Raw genomic sequence first — 16,515 nt, forward strand, 5'->3', positions numbered from 1 at the left:
GTACAAGGCACGAAAAGCATCCTAGTAAGTGTAGAAAATCTGGGGCAAAAGAGGAGAGCTTAAAGCAGTAACTATCACCAGACAAGAGATACTAGCAAACTAATCGGACTAGAGCTTGATGGCCTGCATCCTAGAGTGCAGAAAGAAGTGATAAAAAAAAAAGGGGATGGAATCTAAAGGCTAAATAAATGTATTGCAAAAATGCTAAAATCTAGTTTTAGGGAATACAGAAAATCATAATTCAATCACGATGAGTTAATGTGGCTTTTGAAGAGAGAAAGCGTATTTAATGCAATTATCCTAGGTTTATAAGAGTATAATAAGCAAGGTGGATCAAGAAAGACCAACAGAGGTACTGAGTCTGAATTATCAGAAACCACTCAGAAAGCTACCATATAAAAGATTATTAGCCAAGGTGACAGCTTATGACATTTTAGGGTAATCTAAACAGAGTTGGGCTAATTGCATTATTTTTATGCTGACAAACGGTAACTGTTGGTTTGTCATGGGGATCAATCTGCATTATTGGTAATGTATACAGAAAAAGCAAGGATATCGTAGCCAGCTTTGCTAATGATATTCAGCAGATTTGCTGCAACACCCTTGTGGAACAGCATGTTATGAGTTCACAGAGACCAAGATGCAGAAGCTGACAGATCTTTTAAAGTTTCTAACCACAAGGACTGGGGGTTCAGTTGCGCGATACATTCAAATCCGAGATCAATTTTGGTAATTGGTAAGGCTATGTATTGATTTTACAGTGGAAAACTTTGCTTTGAATGCCCCCTCGCCAATCATTCCAAATGTAGGTGCATCAAGAGAGCACAAAACAGAAAAGTAAAAACAGAATGCAGAATATATGCTACAGTCACAGAGAACGTGCAATTCAGGTGGACAAATAAGGCGCAAAGGCTATGATTTAAGTATATTGAGACATCAAGCGTTCATCTTTACTGCATAAGAGATCCATTCAAGAGTTTTATAGCAGCAGGGTAGTTTTTGAGCCTGGTGCTTCCTAGCTTGTACATCTTCTGCCCCATGGAAGAGAGAAGAGACCGCGGTGCATCAGATTTGGGTGGGGGGGGGGGGGGTAACAACTCTTCCTCAACCTTCTGAATTCAGCACGGGCACAGACAGCCGAGTAGCCGCCTCTCCTGCTTCTATTAAGTGAGTGAACGAATACTTAGCAATGAATGTTGGTTATCTATTTTGGTAATAACCACAGAAAAGCAGACTGTTCTTTAAATGTATAACTAAAAAGAGGAAACGCACGAGAAACTACAGCTGCTGTGCATCTAGAGGAACAGACCTGTCCTGATGAAGGGTCTCGGCCCGAAACGTCGATTGTTCATTCATTTCCACAGATGCTAACCGACCTCCTGAGTTCCTCAGACCTCCCAAAGCCTGCGACACGCTTTCAGGAAGTCACGCCCCGACCGCCTGAGCAGCTGACTCAATTGGTTCGAAGGATGACGGCGGGCCGCGATCGGATTGGACGACGGCGGCTGTCATTCCGGGTGACGTCAGCGCGTCGTTGCTAATGGCCGCTGCAGTCCCGTGTGGTTGGTTTCTACTTCCTGGACTAGGAGGGGAAGGGAGCGAGGAGCCGAGTGGAGGGAGGAATTGGGTTTTACCGTGTGCGGGAGGAGAAGGAGCTCTTCTGAATGATCGCACAGGAGGGTTGGAATCTGTGCAGATGGCGACGTGTTTCCGATTATAATAATGCGTGTGCTTTTCCCTTGCTCTCCTTCTCTTTGGCATTGAAGATCTGAGGCAGGAAGATGCCTTTCGAGAGATTCTGCCTGGCAGCGCAGGCTCGCTTCGATTCAAAGTGGCTGAAGACGGATTTGCAGGTATTAAAATTAAATAGGTAATTATTTTTAGCATGTTTCTGTGCGCGCATGTGTTTGTCTGAGAATGATGTGGGTTAATATAATTGCGACCGTCTCCTGAAAGCTTGCAATTTGAAATAAGGGGAGTAATACGATTGGGATGATGTATTTCTTGCTGGGTGTGTGGGTGAGGGATGCAGAGGGATTATTGCAGTGTGTCATATTGTTAGTCTCTTTTCCGCGCAAACACCCCTCAGTCTGAAACACTGACTTCTTTCTGCCTCTACCTTATCTCCTTAATTTTCCAAGGATGGAAATCCGGCATTAAAATAGGACAATGCATTTGCTTTAGGAAATACACAGATGTGTCTCTATAAAATCTTCGTATTGTCTTGAGTGCAATTTGGTTCTGATTGGGGTGTGTGTCATAACTGATGATTACTGGTACTGAAATATTATACTGTATCCCAAGGATCAGTATGTACTCTCACTTCAGCTTGGAGTATTTAAAAATAGTATTGATATCAATAAACTCTTTTGTGCTACATTATAGTAATCTTTTAGATTTTTGAGTAGTTCTTCCTTTTATGGTGGTTCTTAGTGCTCTTCTGTTAAAAAATCTGATTTTAATTGTGCTGAACCAATTAAGTAGTAGCATCTTTTAGATTCATTTTAGTCCATAGTCAACTTGTTTCTTGAAGCAGTGTTGTTTATTTAGAGAGAAGGGGAAGCATCAGAGGGAAAAAGGGACAAGATGGTCATTTCAACTGAAGTAGATGCTAAAAAAATGTTTAATCTGTAAAGCAAATTAAATAGGAATTTATAAGATATGTTATATGCCGAAAATTGTTTGAATAACAGGATATTGACTTAATCTGTACATGTTGAATGTCAAGCTCATTTATATAAATCAGGAAAGATCAACTGTGTGTGTATATGCTTATCCTGATAGAAAAAGGAGAAGACTTGAGACTGGATTGTGAATTTGTATTACCTTATTTGCTTCTGTGTTTGGTGTCTGGCTGTGGACTGAGAAAAATGTATACAGAAGAAAATATTGAATTGTACTGCTAATAATAACATGGGAGGAAATTGTTACTTCCTTGTTAATTGTTAAGCCCAAGAAATAGTGGATGCATTAGTGATAATTTTTCAAAACTCCTTAGATTCTGGATTAGTTCCTGAGAATTGGAGGGTGGCTAATGTAACCCCACTTTTTAAAAAAGGAGTGAGAGAGAAACCGGGAAATTATAGACCGGTTAGTCTGACATCGGTGGTGGGGAAAATGCTAGAGTCGGTTATCAAAGATGTGATAACAGCACATTTGGAATGAGGTGAAATCATCGGACAAAGTCAGCATGGATTTGTGAAAGGAAAATCATGTCTGACGAATCTTATAGAATTTTTTGAAGATGTAACTAGTAGAGTGGATAGGGGAGAGCCAGTGGATGTGGTATATTTAGATTTTCAAAAGGCTTTTGACAAGATCCCACACAGGTGATTAGTGTGCAAACTTAAAGCACACGGTATTGGGGGTATGGTATTGATGTGGATAGAAAATTGGTTGGCAGACAAGAAGCAAAGATTGGGAGTAAACGGGACCTTTTCAGAATGGCAGGCAGTGACTAGTGGGGTACTGCAAGGCTCAGTGCTGGGACCCCAGTTGTTTACAATATATATTAATGATTTAGACGAGGGAATTAAATGCAGCTTCTCCAAGTTTGCGGATGACTCAAAACTGGGCGGCGGTGTTAGCTGTGAGGAGGATGCTAAGAGGATGCAGGGTGATTTGGATAGGTTAGGTGAGTGGGCAAATTCATGGCAGATGCAATTTAATGTGGATAAATGTGAGGTTATCCACTTTGGTTGCAAGAACAGGAAAACAGATTATTATCTGAACGGTGGCTGATTAGGAAAAGGGGAGATGCAACGAGACCTGGGTGTCATTGTACACCAGTCTTTGAAGGTGGGCATGCAGGTACAGCAGGCCGTGAAAAAGGAAAATGGTATGTTGGCATTCAGAGCAAAAGGATTTAAGTACAGGAGCAGGGAGGTTCTACTGCAGTTGTACAAGGCCTTGGTGAGACCGCACCTAGAATATTGTGTGCAGTTTTGGTCCCCTAATCTGAGGAAAGACATTCTTGCCGTAGAGGGAGTACAGAGAAGGTTCCACAGATTGATTCCTGGGATGGCAGGACTTTCATATGAAGAAAGACTGGATCGACTAGGCCGGGGGTCGGCAACCTGCGGCTCCCGAGCCATTTGTGGCTCTTTCACCTCTGTGCTGCGGCTCCCTGTGGCTTTGGGAAATAATTGGTCAGTATTTAATTAAAATGTATTTTATGTTAGTTTGTTAGCTTTTGAAATGTAATTATGGTGATCTTGTACATTTCCTGCCACATCCGAAACGGCTCACAATTAGCCGGCATTCCGGCTAAGGGAGATAGCCTACGGGGGTTTGTGAGTACGCGTCTTTTGCAGCATCTGCGTCCATGGGGGCTGGGTTGAGGGAGGCTTAAAAGCAAGGCTGTTTAGTTCGAATAAAGCTATCTTTGACTGCAGTTTACTGACACCGCTACAACGTGTTTTTATCGCTGGCTGTCCAGACGGAAGGTGCTGAAACGCTTTGTCGCGTGTCTGGAAGAAGTGAAAACTTTCCTGGGCAGCAAAGGGCTCACCTTTCCTGAGCTGGAACAGCCAGAGTGGCTGGAAAAGCTACACTTCATGGTAGACATGACAGCGCACCTGAACACGCTGAACACAGCTCTTCAGGGGAAAGGACGTACAGCCCTGCACATGTTGGAGGATGTTTTGGCATTCGAGCGCAAGTTGACAGTGCTTGCCAGAGATTTACAGAAAGGCACTTTGTCTCACTTCCCCAATTTGAGAGAGTTCAAACAAGGTCACGACATGATAATTTCGGAGTATTTACATTCTGCAATCATCGCAATGCAAACATCGTTTGGGAAACGCTTCTGTGAGTTCAGAGAGGAAAAAAACACATTATCCTTCCCGGTCACTCCCTTAAGCATCGATCCTTCCCTACTGAATACGACTGCATTGGCAGGTGTGAGTCAACCTGATCTTGAGATGGAACTGGCCGACATAGCCGACAAAGACATATGGGTGTCCAAGTTTAGACGCTTGACAGCAGACCTTGAAGATGTTGCCCGTCAGAAGGCCGTTCTTGCTCAGAAACACAAATGGAGTGATATTGAAAACCTCACAGATGACAGCTTGCGATCCTGTGTAAAGATGAAGGTGACATCATACAGCCCTGATGTGCAGACGCTGTGCGCTGAGGTCCAGGAGCAGAAATCCCATTAACCAAGTATGATAAATATTTTAATTGCCTATTATTTTACTTATATTCATATTTTTTCATAGTTCAGTGAAATAGTCCTTTCATTTTTCAGGATGACAGCTGGCTGACGTTATTTTTGGTTTGCTGCTGGCGGAAAATTTAAGTTCGGCGTTTTTCATAAATACAAGAAGGACTCAAATAGACATTGAATATTTTACTTAAAAGTAACTTTCAACCCAACGTCTTTTTTTCGGAGTTCAAAATGTTTTTGTTACATGCAGAAATGTAATTTCGTTTTCTCTGCAGGAGTTCATCAATTTCATAAATGCAACACATTATAGTTTGTTTATACATAGCATAAAGGCAAAAAAAAACGTTGTATGCAGTGTTATTTCATTTTAAATGTCAAACGGGTTTTGCGGCTCCCAGTGTTTTCTTTTCTGTGGGAAACGGGTCCAAGTGGCTCTTTCAGTGGTAAAGGTTGCTGACCCCTGGACTAGGCTTATGCTCACTGGAATTTAGAAGATTAAGGGGGGATCTTATTGAAACGTATAAAATTCTAAAGGGATTGGACAGGCTAGATGCAGGTAGATTGTTTCCGATGTTGGGGAAGTCCAGAACAAGGGGTCACAGTTTAAGGATAAAGGGGAAGCTTTTTAGGACCGAGATGAGGAAAAACTTCTTCACACAGAGAGTGGTGAATCTGTGGAACTCTCTGCCACAGGAAACAGTTGAGGCCGGTTCATTGGCTATATTTAAGAGGAAGTTCGATATGGCCCATGTGGCTAAAGGGATCGGGGGGTATGGAGAGAAAGCAGGTACAGGGTTCTGAGTTGGATGATCAGCAATGATCATACTGAATGGCAGTGCAGGCTCAAAGGGCTGAATGGCGGTGCAGACTCGAAGGGCCAAATGGCCTACTCCTGCACCTATTTTCTATGTTTCTATGTTAGTTCAAGTCCAAATGTATGCCCCTTCTGCAGTTTCCCTTTATTCCCATTTCTCTATGCATCCATCTAATTATTTTCAAGTGTCAACAAACTCACGATGACTGAATCAAGACATTCCACATCTTGAAGAAAGATTTTTTTTCACTTAATAAAGAATGATTTTAATAAAAATGTTTCTGTTCTACATCTCAAATGTTTCTATTTATTTGTATTTTCTCATTCCAATCCCTGCAATCATTTGAAAGATGATATTGAGGGAACTGAAAAGACAAACCCGTGGTAACTGCAGGTTTTCTTGTAAAGTTTCTGTGTTTCAACAAGCAGTGAACTTGTAGGATCTTTAATGGTGCAACCTCTTTTAAGGGACAAAAAGCATACTTTTTGTTGTAGAAAGACTTGGAGAAATTTTAAGAGGGATGATTGATAGCTAAACTAAAGAATGGTTTACACTCTTCATCCAGTTGGAGAAATCTGTGGCAAGGATAGAGATTTGGGAGTTAATTCCATTGTTTAGGGTTATGAAGGTTGAACGTGATGTGGTGTGTATATGAAAGTGCAGCATTAAAGAGGAAGCAAGTTGAGAAACAAGACTGAAGATTTTTACAGCGATAGGATGGAATGGCATTAGAGAATGACTTGCAGTTCATGAAGCATTTTGAAATCTAAATGCTGAATATTGGCTGGTGATGGAAGCTAACAGATGTTGATTAGTGGTTGGACTTGGGATAGCAATGGAATTGTTGTAGTAGACAAAAATAAAGTAGGATGGATTACTGGAAATCAAATGATCTCTGAAAATGAGCAAAAATATTACCTATTGTTTTTCAGCCGTGAGATCCCGAGATCTCACCAACTTCTGGTGTCTTCATCCAAAACAATGCGGGAAGGAATGGTAACTTAATTTCAGAATCAGGCTTAATATTATGTACTGGCATATGTCGTGAAATTTGTTGTCTTTGAGGCAGGAGAACAGTGGAGTACATAATAATAGAGAGCAAAGCCTGTGAATTACAGAAATGGATATAAATTATATTAAGTACTGCAAGAATACAAATTAAAAAAAGTATGAGGTGGTTTTCATGGGTTCAATGTCAATTCAGAAATCAGATGTTAGAGGGGAAGAATCTGTTCCTGAATCGTTGCATGTGTACCTTCAAGCTCTTGTACCTCCTTCCTGATGGTAGCATTGAGAATAGAGCATGTTCTGGGTGATGGGGGTCTTTAATGATGGATGCTGCTTTTTTGAGACATCACTCCTTGAAAATGTCCTGGATACTATGGAAATGAATGCCCACAATGGACCTGACTGAATTCTACTGATCCTTATTTGTAGGTGATCCGCAGTACAATTGATGTGTTAAGCAACGATGCTTTCATGTTTTGTCCATGGGGCTTTACTAACAAGCTGTAAACAAAGCTGTGTAGCTTTAGAAATTGATATTAAATTTGATATTTATAGACTTTGCTTTGTAATAATATTGGTTGGAAAAAATTAATGCAATAGAATTTGAAGTAGATTTTTATGCTTGTTCTGTTTAGTTTAGTTTAGTTAGTGTTTTATCAGAATCCATTTATCAGGCCTGGAGACTTTGTCAATGTTCTCTTTGAAATTTCCCGATCACACGTATATTTTTTGCTCCACTATGATACAAAATAAGATTATTGAGTTTGAAAGGGGTAGCTTGCAATTCCTCTAAGATTTTCAAAAGCTTGTCAATTGTTTCACAACTTGACAAGTATTGTGATGGGATTTTTAGACTAGTTGCAAAGGAGGAAAGATTGAGAAAGTAGATTATGACATCAGCTCTAAGTAAGATTTTTTTTTAGAGGTTATGCATTTTAAACAAATTTTATAGTCTTTTGTACAGCATGAAATCAAAGATATGTGGACACTGAACACATTTTGTTGGAAGTAGAAGGACTTCTTTGTCTATGTTGTTAGTGCTCTGGATTATAAATGAGAGTATAGTCCTTCTAAAGAGGAAATAAGTATTCTAAAGGCAAGATGACACAAACATGGCCAACAAGAGAAGTCAAAGCCAACATAAAAGCCAAAGAGAAGGCATATAGTTTAGCAAAAATTAGTGGGAAGTTAGATGATTTGGAAGCTTTTAAAAACCAACAGAAGGCAACTAAAAAAGTCATTGAAGGTAAAGATGGAATATGGAAGTGAGCTAGCCAGTAATATTAAAGAGGATACCAAAAGATTGGATATCGGACTGCTGGTAAATGATGCTGAGAGGTGGTAATGGGGGACAAGGAAATGGTGGATGAACTGAATAAGTATTTTGCATCAGCCTTCACTGTGGAAGATACTAGCAGTATGGAGGAAGTTCCAGTTGTCAGGGGTCATGAGGTGTGAAGTTACCATTACTAGAGAGAAGATTCTTGGGAAACTGAAAAGCCTGAAAGGTCTATGCAGTGGTAAGGAGTATTGAGCAGTTTTGGGCCCCTTATCTGAGAAAGTGTGTGCTGAGAGGATTCAAAGGAGGTTCACAAAGAGATTTCTAGGATTGAATGGCTTGTCAAATGAAGAGTGTTTGATGGTTCTGTGTCTGTATTCACTAGAATTCAGAAGAATGAGGGATGACCTAATTGAAACCTATTGAATAGTGAAAAGCTTTGATAGAGTGGATGTGGAGATGATGTTTCCTATGGTGGGAGAGTCTAAGACCAGAGAACACAGCCTCAGAATAGAGGGGTGTCCTATTAGAATGGAAATCAGGAGGAACTTCTTCGGCCAAAGAGTGGTGAATCTGTGGAATTCTTTGTCACAGGCAGCTGTGGAGGCCTAGTCTTTTTGTATATTTAAAGCAGAAGTTGATATATTCTTGATTGGTCAGGGCATGAAGGGAAAATGGGAGAAGGCAGGTGATTTGGGCTGAGAGAAAAATGGGATCGGCGGTGATGAAATTGCAGAGCATACTTGATGGGCCAAATGGCCTAATTCTGCGCCTATATCTTATACTCTCTGAACTCTGGCTCATTGTATGAAGAAGCTTAAATATTTTCTTAAACATTACTTGTCTGAGGGAAATCTTTGATTTATAGTCCAATATTTTTTCTATTTTCATAATCCTAACGGTATATGGAATGTGAGGTCAACTTATTAAAGGATCTGATGTCTCGAAGTTAAAATTTTAGATTCAGGTTTATTAATTGCATGTATATCGAAACATGCAGCAAAATGCATTATTTGCATTAACAACCTGAGGGTGTGCAGGGGGCATCCTGCAAGTGTTGCCTTATATTCTGGTGACTACATAGCATGCCCACCCTGCTTGGCAGAACACAACAAAACTGAACATACCAAGTGACCAATCAACAAAGCAACAACAGCAAAACAAGTCCTGTTCCTCTCCCTCATCCACCCGCACACATTCATAGTCCTCTAACTCCAGAACAGACCATCTTCTGCCTGCAACACACACAAAATGCTAGTGGAACACAGCAGGCAAGGCAGCATCTATAAGGAGAAGCACTGTTGACGTTTCGGGCTGAGACCCTTCGTCAGGTCTTCGAAGGGTCTCGGCCTGAAACGTCAACAGTGCTTCTTATAGATGCTGCCTGGCCTGCTGTGTTCCACCAGCATTTTGTGTGTGTTGTTTGAATTTCCAGCATCTGCAGATTTCCTCGTGTTTGATCTTCTGCCTGCAGCAAACTCATGGATTTGCAGACACTGGACCTTTGACTTCCTCAGGGGACTTGCAGAGGTTTGCAGACTCAGGATCTAGCTATTGTGCCTTGACTTCTGGACCTTGATCAACCCTCAGGCTTTAATCTAATTTGTATAACTGCAGAAGTATCTAAATACACGAGGACACAAACTTTGTACAACACTAAACTGAGATAATTTAATTTCTTTAGGTGCAAATTTGGTTTTGATACAGTTACAAAAATGTGTAGGGTTTCACCAGGCCTTGTGTGATTTTCAAAAATCTGTTTCTACATTGTGATTTTTTTCCCCTAGTTACTTATCACCTGTATTTCCTTCACAAGTGGTGAAGTTGTGATTGCATTGTCTGCACAAGCTGATGCAGTTGTGAGGTAGGCCAGCCAATTTTCAGCTATAGATTGCTCACATATTTGTCAGTTCTTCTGGATGATTGGTAATGACTAAAGTGTTTGAGGTTTAGCTACCTTTTGGTAAATGGTGGCTGGAAGGAAATGGAAAGGATCCATGATGTCAGTGTTGGCTCGAATTATGTATAAATAATGTGGACAGATTCTTCCAGATGGACTGATTTTTTTCTTTATATCAAAAAGGACATTTGTCATTGCCATAGATCAGGATATTTTGAGATAGGCAAAATAAAGTGACAGGACTGAGGGGCATGCAAGTGCTTGTCAAATAAATCTGTCTGAGGAACAGGATTAATGATAACTTGGAATGGCAGGGACTAATCAGATAGTCATCATGACTTTGGTCAGACAGAATCTACCTTTGACAATCTCAATGAATTTTTGACTTGAGCTCTGCACTCCTACTGGGATTTAGGCCACCTACAGCAGCTCAACTGAGTCCTCTGTCCCAGGAAAGTAATCTTTGTCCTGGCCCAGTTGTACCCCATCTTCAAAGATCCTTCTTCTCCCAGGCATGAGGTCTTTAGAGCTTCTGTTGGTGTTTCTGTAGCTCTGGGTTTTTACGGGATGAAGTTGCTTGCCCCATGCCCAACCTCCTCCTTTTACAGCCGGGCTTGGAACCATTCAGGATGGAGTTGAATGAATTTTTGATTAGGGCAGTCAGTCAAGGCTGCCCCAGCACGCAACAGCAAACATGATAGCACTGGCCACCACAGACTCGTAGAACATCCTTAGCATCATCCAGCAGATATTAAAGGACCTCAGTCTCCTAAGGAAATAGAAACGGGTCTGACCCTTCTTGTAGATAGCCTCAGTGTTCTTTGACCAGTCCAGTTTATTGTCAATTCGTATCCCCAGGTATTTGAAATTCTCCACCATGTCCACACTGACCCCTTGGATGGAAACAAGGGTCACCGGTGTCTTAGCCCTCCTCAGGTCCACCACCAGCTCCTTAGTCTTTTTCACATTAAGCTGCAGATGATTCTGCTCGCACCATGTGACAAAGTTTCCCACCGTAGCCCTGTACTCAGCCTCATCTCCCTTGCTGATGCATCCAACTATGGCAGAGTCATCAGAAAACTTCTGAAGATGGCAAGACTCTGTGCAGTAGTTGAAGTCTGAGGTGTAGATGGTGAAGAGAAAGGGAGACAGGACAGTTCCCTGTGGAGCCCCAGTGTTGCTGACCACTCTGTCTGACACACAGTGTTGCAAGCGCACGTACTGTGGTCTGCCAGTCAGGTAATCAATAATCCATGACACCAGGGAAGCATCCACCTGCATCACTGTCAGCTTCTCACCCAGCAGAGCAGGGCGGATGGTGTTGAAGGCACTGGAGAAGTCAAAAAACATGACCCTCACAGTGCTCGCCGGCTTGTCCAGGTGGGCGTAGACACGGTTCAGCAGGTAGACGATGGCATCCTCAACTCCTAGTTGGGGCTGATAGGTGAACTGGAGGGGGTCTGTGGCCTAACCATAGGCTGGAGCTGCTCTAGAACAAGTCTCTTCAGGGTCTTCATGATGTGGAAGGTCAATGCCACTGGTCTGTAGTAATTGGAGCCACTGGGGCGCAGCGTCTTCGGTACAGGAACGAGGCAGGACATCTTCCACAGCACAGGAACCCTCTGGAGATTCATGCTCAGGTTGAAGACATGGTGAAGTATATATATTGGGGGGCACAGGCTTTGAGGGTAGCAGACACCAACAGAATCAACAAACTCATTCGTAAGACCAGTGATGATGTGGGGTGGAACTGGACTCTCTGATGGTGGTGTCTGAAAAGGGGATGCTGTCCAAGTTGCATGCCATTTTGGACAATGACTCCCATCCACTCCATAATGTACTGGTTAGGCACAGGAGTAAATTCAGCCAGAGACTCATTCCACCGAGATGTAACACTGAGCGTCATAGGAAGTCATTCCTGCCTGTGGCCATCAAACTTTACAACTCCTCCCTTGGAGTGTCAGACACCCCGAGCCAATAGGCTGGTCCTGGACTTATTTCCACTTGGCATGATTAACTTATTATTATTTAATTATTTATGGTTTTATATTGCTATATTTCTACACTGTTCTTGGTTGGTGCGGCTGTAACAAAACCCAATTTCCCTCGGGATTAATAAAGTATGTCTGTCTGTTTTGTGGAGAGGCCAGGTTTGTTTTTCTGGGAATGGAGGAAGTTAAGTTTGGATATGATTGAGATAGATAAAATTATCAAGAGTTTAGAGAGAGTAGACTGCAGAAGATGTCTCCATAGATGAAAAGTAAATAAAACTGAACAAAGTACAGTGGCATGCAAAAGTTTGAGCACCCCGGTCAAAATTTCTGTTACTGTGAATAGCTAAGCGAGTAAAAGATGATCTGATTTCCAAAAGGCATAAAGTTAAAGATGGCACATTTCTTTAATATTTTAAGCAAGATTACTTCTTTATTTCCATCTTTTACGTTTTCAAAATAACAAAAAAGGAAAAGGGCCCGAAGCAAAAGTTTGGGCACCCTGCATTGTCGGTACTTAGTAAAACCCCCTTTGGCAAGTATCACAGATAGTAAACACTTTCTGTAGCCAGTTAAGAGTCTTTCAGTTCTTGTTTGGGGGATTTTTTCCCATTCTTCCTTGCAAAAGGCTTCTAGTTCTGTGAGATTCTAGGGCCGTCTCGCATGCACTTCTCTTTTGAGTTCTGTCCACAGAGTTTTGATGATGTTTAGGCCAGGGACTGTGACGGCGAAGGCAAAACCTTCAGCCTGCACCTCTTGAGGTAGTCCATTGTGGATTTTGATGTGTGTTTAGGATCATTATCCTTTTGTAGAAGCCATCCTCTTTTTCATCTTCCGCTTTTTTACAGATGGTGTGATGTTTGCTTCCAGAATTTTCTGGTATTTAATTGAATTAATTCTTCCCTCTACCAGTGAAATATTCCCCGTGCCACTGGCTGCAATACAAGCCCAAAGCGTGATCGATCCACCCCCGTGCTTAACAGTTGAAGAGGTGTTCTTTCCATGAAATTCTGCACCCTTTTTTCTCCAAACATACTTTTGCTCTTTGTGGCCAAAAAGTTCTATTTTAACTTCCATCAGTCCACAGGACTTGTTTCCAAAATGCATCAGGTTTGTTTAGATGTTCCTTTGCTAACTTCTGACGCTGAATTTTGTGGTGAGGATGCAGGAAAGGTTTTCTTCTGATGACTCTTTCGTGAAGGTCATATTTGTGTAGGTGTCGCTGCAAGGTAGAACGGTGCACTACCACTCCAGAGTCTGCTAAATCTTCCTGAAGGTCTTTTGCAGTCAAATGGGGGTTTTGATCTGCCTTTCTAGCAATCCTATGAGCAGTTCTCTTGGAGTTTTCTTGGTCTTCCAGACCTCAACTCGACGTTGAACCTTCCTGTTAACTGTCATTTCTTAATTACATTATGAACTGAGGAAATGGCTACCTGAAAACACTTTGCTATCTTCTTATAGCCTTCTGCTTTATGGGCATCATTTATTTTAATTTTCAGGCAGCTGCTTAGATGAGCCCATGACTGCTGATTGTTGGGACAAGGTTTGAGGAGTCACGGCACTTATAAAGCTTTGAAATTTGCATCACCTGCCCTTTCATAACAATGACTGTGAAGAAGTGATAGCCCTAACAAGCCAATTAAGGTCTGAGACCTAGGTAAGAGTTATCTGAGAGCTGAAATCGCTTGGGGTGCCCAAACTTTTGCATGGTGCTTCTTTCCTTTTATTCACTCTAAAATTGTACAAAACAAAAATAATACACTAATCTTGCTTAAAATGTTGAAAAGAATGTTTCATCTTTGACTTTATGACTTTTAGAGAGGAGTTCATCTTCTACTCACTTAACTATTGGTAACAGAAATTTTGACCAGGAGTGCCCAAACTTTTGCATGCCACTATATGCTTGGGGTAAGGAATAGACTCTGAATCAGGCTTAGAAGGTCTGGAAGGTTAATTTAGTGCAAGACAATGGGATTAATACAGGTAGGTATCCACTGGTTGGCATGGATGGAGTGGGCTGATTGGCCAGTTTCCATGCTGTGCAACTCTTTGATTTGTGCATTTTATGTCATGGTGTGGGGTAATCTGTGGCTTAATTTCACACGCAGGAATGTTATAAGTTGGTAAAGGAAACACCATAGGAGTTTATTGGAATTGCAATCTCAAATATGTGTACTATTGTGAACACTTTTGTTAAAATATATTTCTTTAAAAGTTAGCAATTCAGATGTTTTCGTACTGCAGATTAAACATGCTACAAGGTGGCCCCCGTTTTTCCAACATTCGCTTTACGACAGCTCGCTGTTATGAAAGACCTACATTAGTACCTGTTTTCGCTAACCAAAGAGAATTTTTGCTTTTATGAAAAAAAGACACCTGCTTTATACACATTACCCTGAGAAAGACTACCATGACCATGAAGCCTTGTGTGAGCAGTTGTGCCGTGCATGTGTGTATGTGCCGGTTTTTTTCTCCACATCGATTTTTGGCTTGCTGTCTTCCTGATTTTGATAAGTGAAACTGCACCATACATACAATATTTCTATTTTATATAGGCTGTATATTACATCATTCCTGAAACATCGACAGCGCTTCTCCCTATCGATGCTGCCTGGCCTGCTGTGTTCCACCAGCATTTTGTGTGTGTTTGAATTTCCAGCATCTACAGATTTCCTTGTGTTTGCCCTTTATATTATATCATTCCTGCTTTTACTATACATTCATATTATTTTAGGTTTATGTGTTATTTGGTTTGATTTGGGAGGTATTTTTGGGGTTTGGGAACGCTCAAAAATTTTTCCCATATAAATTAATGGTAATTGCTTCTTCGCTTTACAACATTTCAGCTTACAAACGGTTTCATAGGAACGCTCTACCTTTGGATAGCAGGGGAAACCTGTATATACATTTTAAAGTCCATAGAACTTCTAATGATCAATTGAATTTTTCCAGTCTGAATTCAACTGATCAAACTCAATTCATTTCCTTTGAGTGTTTGTCTCCCATTTTTTACATTGCTTAGCACTTAAATTATTAATTTCTATTTTATGAAAGGTAGTTCAATTGTAGGAGTAGCAGAGTAAAAAGATAACTTTGTTACTCAATTCCTACTTGCGGTGTTGTGAAAAAATATTCAGCCCCTACTATTTTCACATTTTACTGTCTCATTTTACAAATTTAAAATATATTGAAGTAGGATTTTTGAGCTAATCTACAAAATACTGTGTATCATGTCAAATCAAAGGAAAAATTCTAAAACCTGTTCAACAATTTAGTAAAAATTTTAAAAAAAACCAGAATTGTCAGGCTGAGAAGTATTTTTAATTACTATGCTAACTTTCCTCAGGTGCAATACTGTACATTTCCTTTTTAACTCATCCAATTTGCTGACGTAAAAAAATTAGAGGATCACCTGAATAAATACCGCCTCTCTTTGTAAGGCCCAGCCGTACAGTAGACTTTCAACAGGCCAAACCAAGATCAAGATAAAAGAGCATCCAAGGCAGTTTGGAGAAATTATAATAGAGAAGCATACATCTGGGGAAAGGCATAAGACTATCTCGAAGGCACTTAACATACCTTGGAGCTCAGTGCAGTCCATCATGAAAAAGTGAAAAATATATCAAACCAGAGTCACGTTGCCTAGGTCAGCACTTGTAAGAGAGGCTGCCGTGATGCCAAAAGTCACTCTGCGTGAGCTGCAGAAGTGAGTGGCTGCAACTGGATATGAAGTTCATGGTTCCACAATTTCTAAAGGCACAAAAAGGGTATTTATGGAAGAGTGGCAAAAAAGAAGCTGTAGCTTTGAAAAAAACTTATTCTTGCCTGTGAAGACTTTGCAAAGTATCACTTAGAAGATACTGTAAAGAGGTGGAACAAGGTCCTATGGTTGGATGAGACTAAAGTGGAACTTTTTGGCCTCAACTTTAAGTGGTATGTGTGGTGTAAATTTAATACAGCGCATCAGCCAGGTAACACCATCCTTACTGTAATCTGTCAGGATTGATGGGAAGATGAATACTGCTAAATGCAGAGAGATCCTGGATATAAACCTGCCAACCTCTGTCAGAAAACTTCAACTGGGGAGGAAGTTTGGCTTTCATCATGTCAATGGCCCAAAGCACACTGCCAGAGCAACCGTAGAGTGGCTTCAAATGAAGAAAGTTTAAAGTAAATTTATTATTAAAGTATATGCATGTCACCATATACAACCCTGAGGTTCATTTACTTGCAAGTATAATAAATCCATAATGGAATAATAAACATCAGTGAAAGACTGCACCAACTTGGGCGTTCAACCAGTGTACAAAAGACAATAGACTGCAAATACAAAACAAAAGAAATAATAATAATAA

At 40.9% G+C, this 16,515-nt stretch overlaps 1 protein-coding gene across 7 annotated transcripts in view; it reads left to right on the top strand.

The window, feature by feature from the left end:
* Window positions 1–1,565: 1,565 nt before the first annotated feature.
* The window catches only part of herc2 (HECT and RLD domain containing E3 ubiquitin protein ligase 2), a 242,326-nt gene continuing 227,376 nt past the window's right edge, over window positions 1,566–16,515 (top strand). For all 7 annotated transcript variants that reach the window (XM_059963844.1, XM_059963845.1, XM_059963846.1 and 4 more), the window contains exon 1: window positions 1,566–1,853. In XM_059963844.1, coding sequence (XP_059819827.1) covers window positions 1,782–1,853 — 72 coding nt within the window. In that variant the 5' untranslated portion in view covers window positions 1,566–1,781. The remainder of the gene's footprint in view (window positions 1,854–16,515) is intronic.

Source organism: Hypanus sabinus, chromosome 3 (assembly GCF_030144855.1).
Source record: "Hypanus sabinus isolate sHypSab1 chromosome 3, sHypSab1.hap1, whole genome shotgun sequence".
NCBI classification, from domain to species: Eukaryota; Metazoa; Chordata; class Chondrichthyes; order Myliobatiformes; family Dasyatidae; genus Hypanus; species Hypanus sabinus.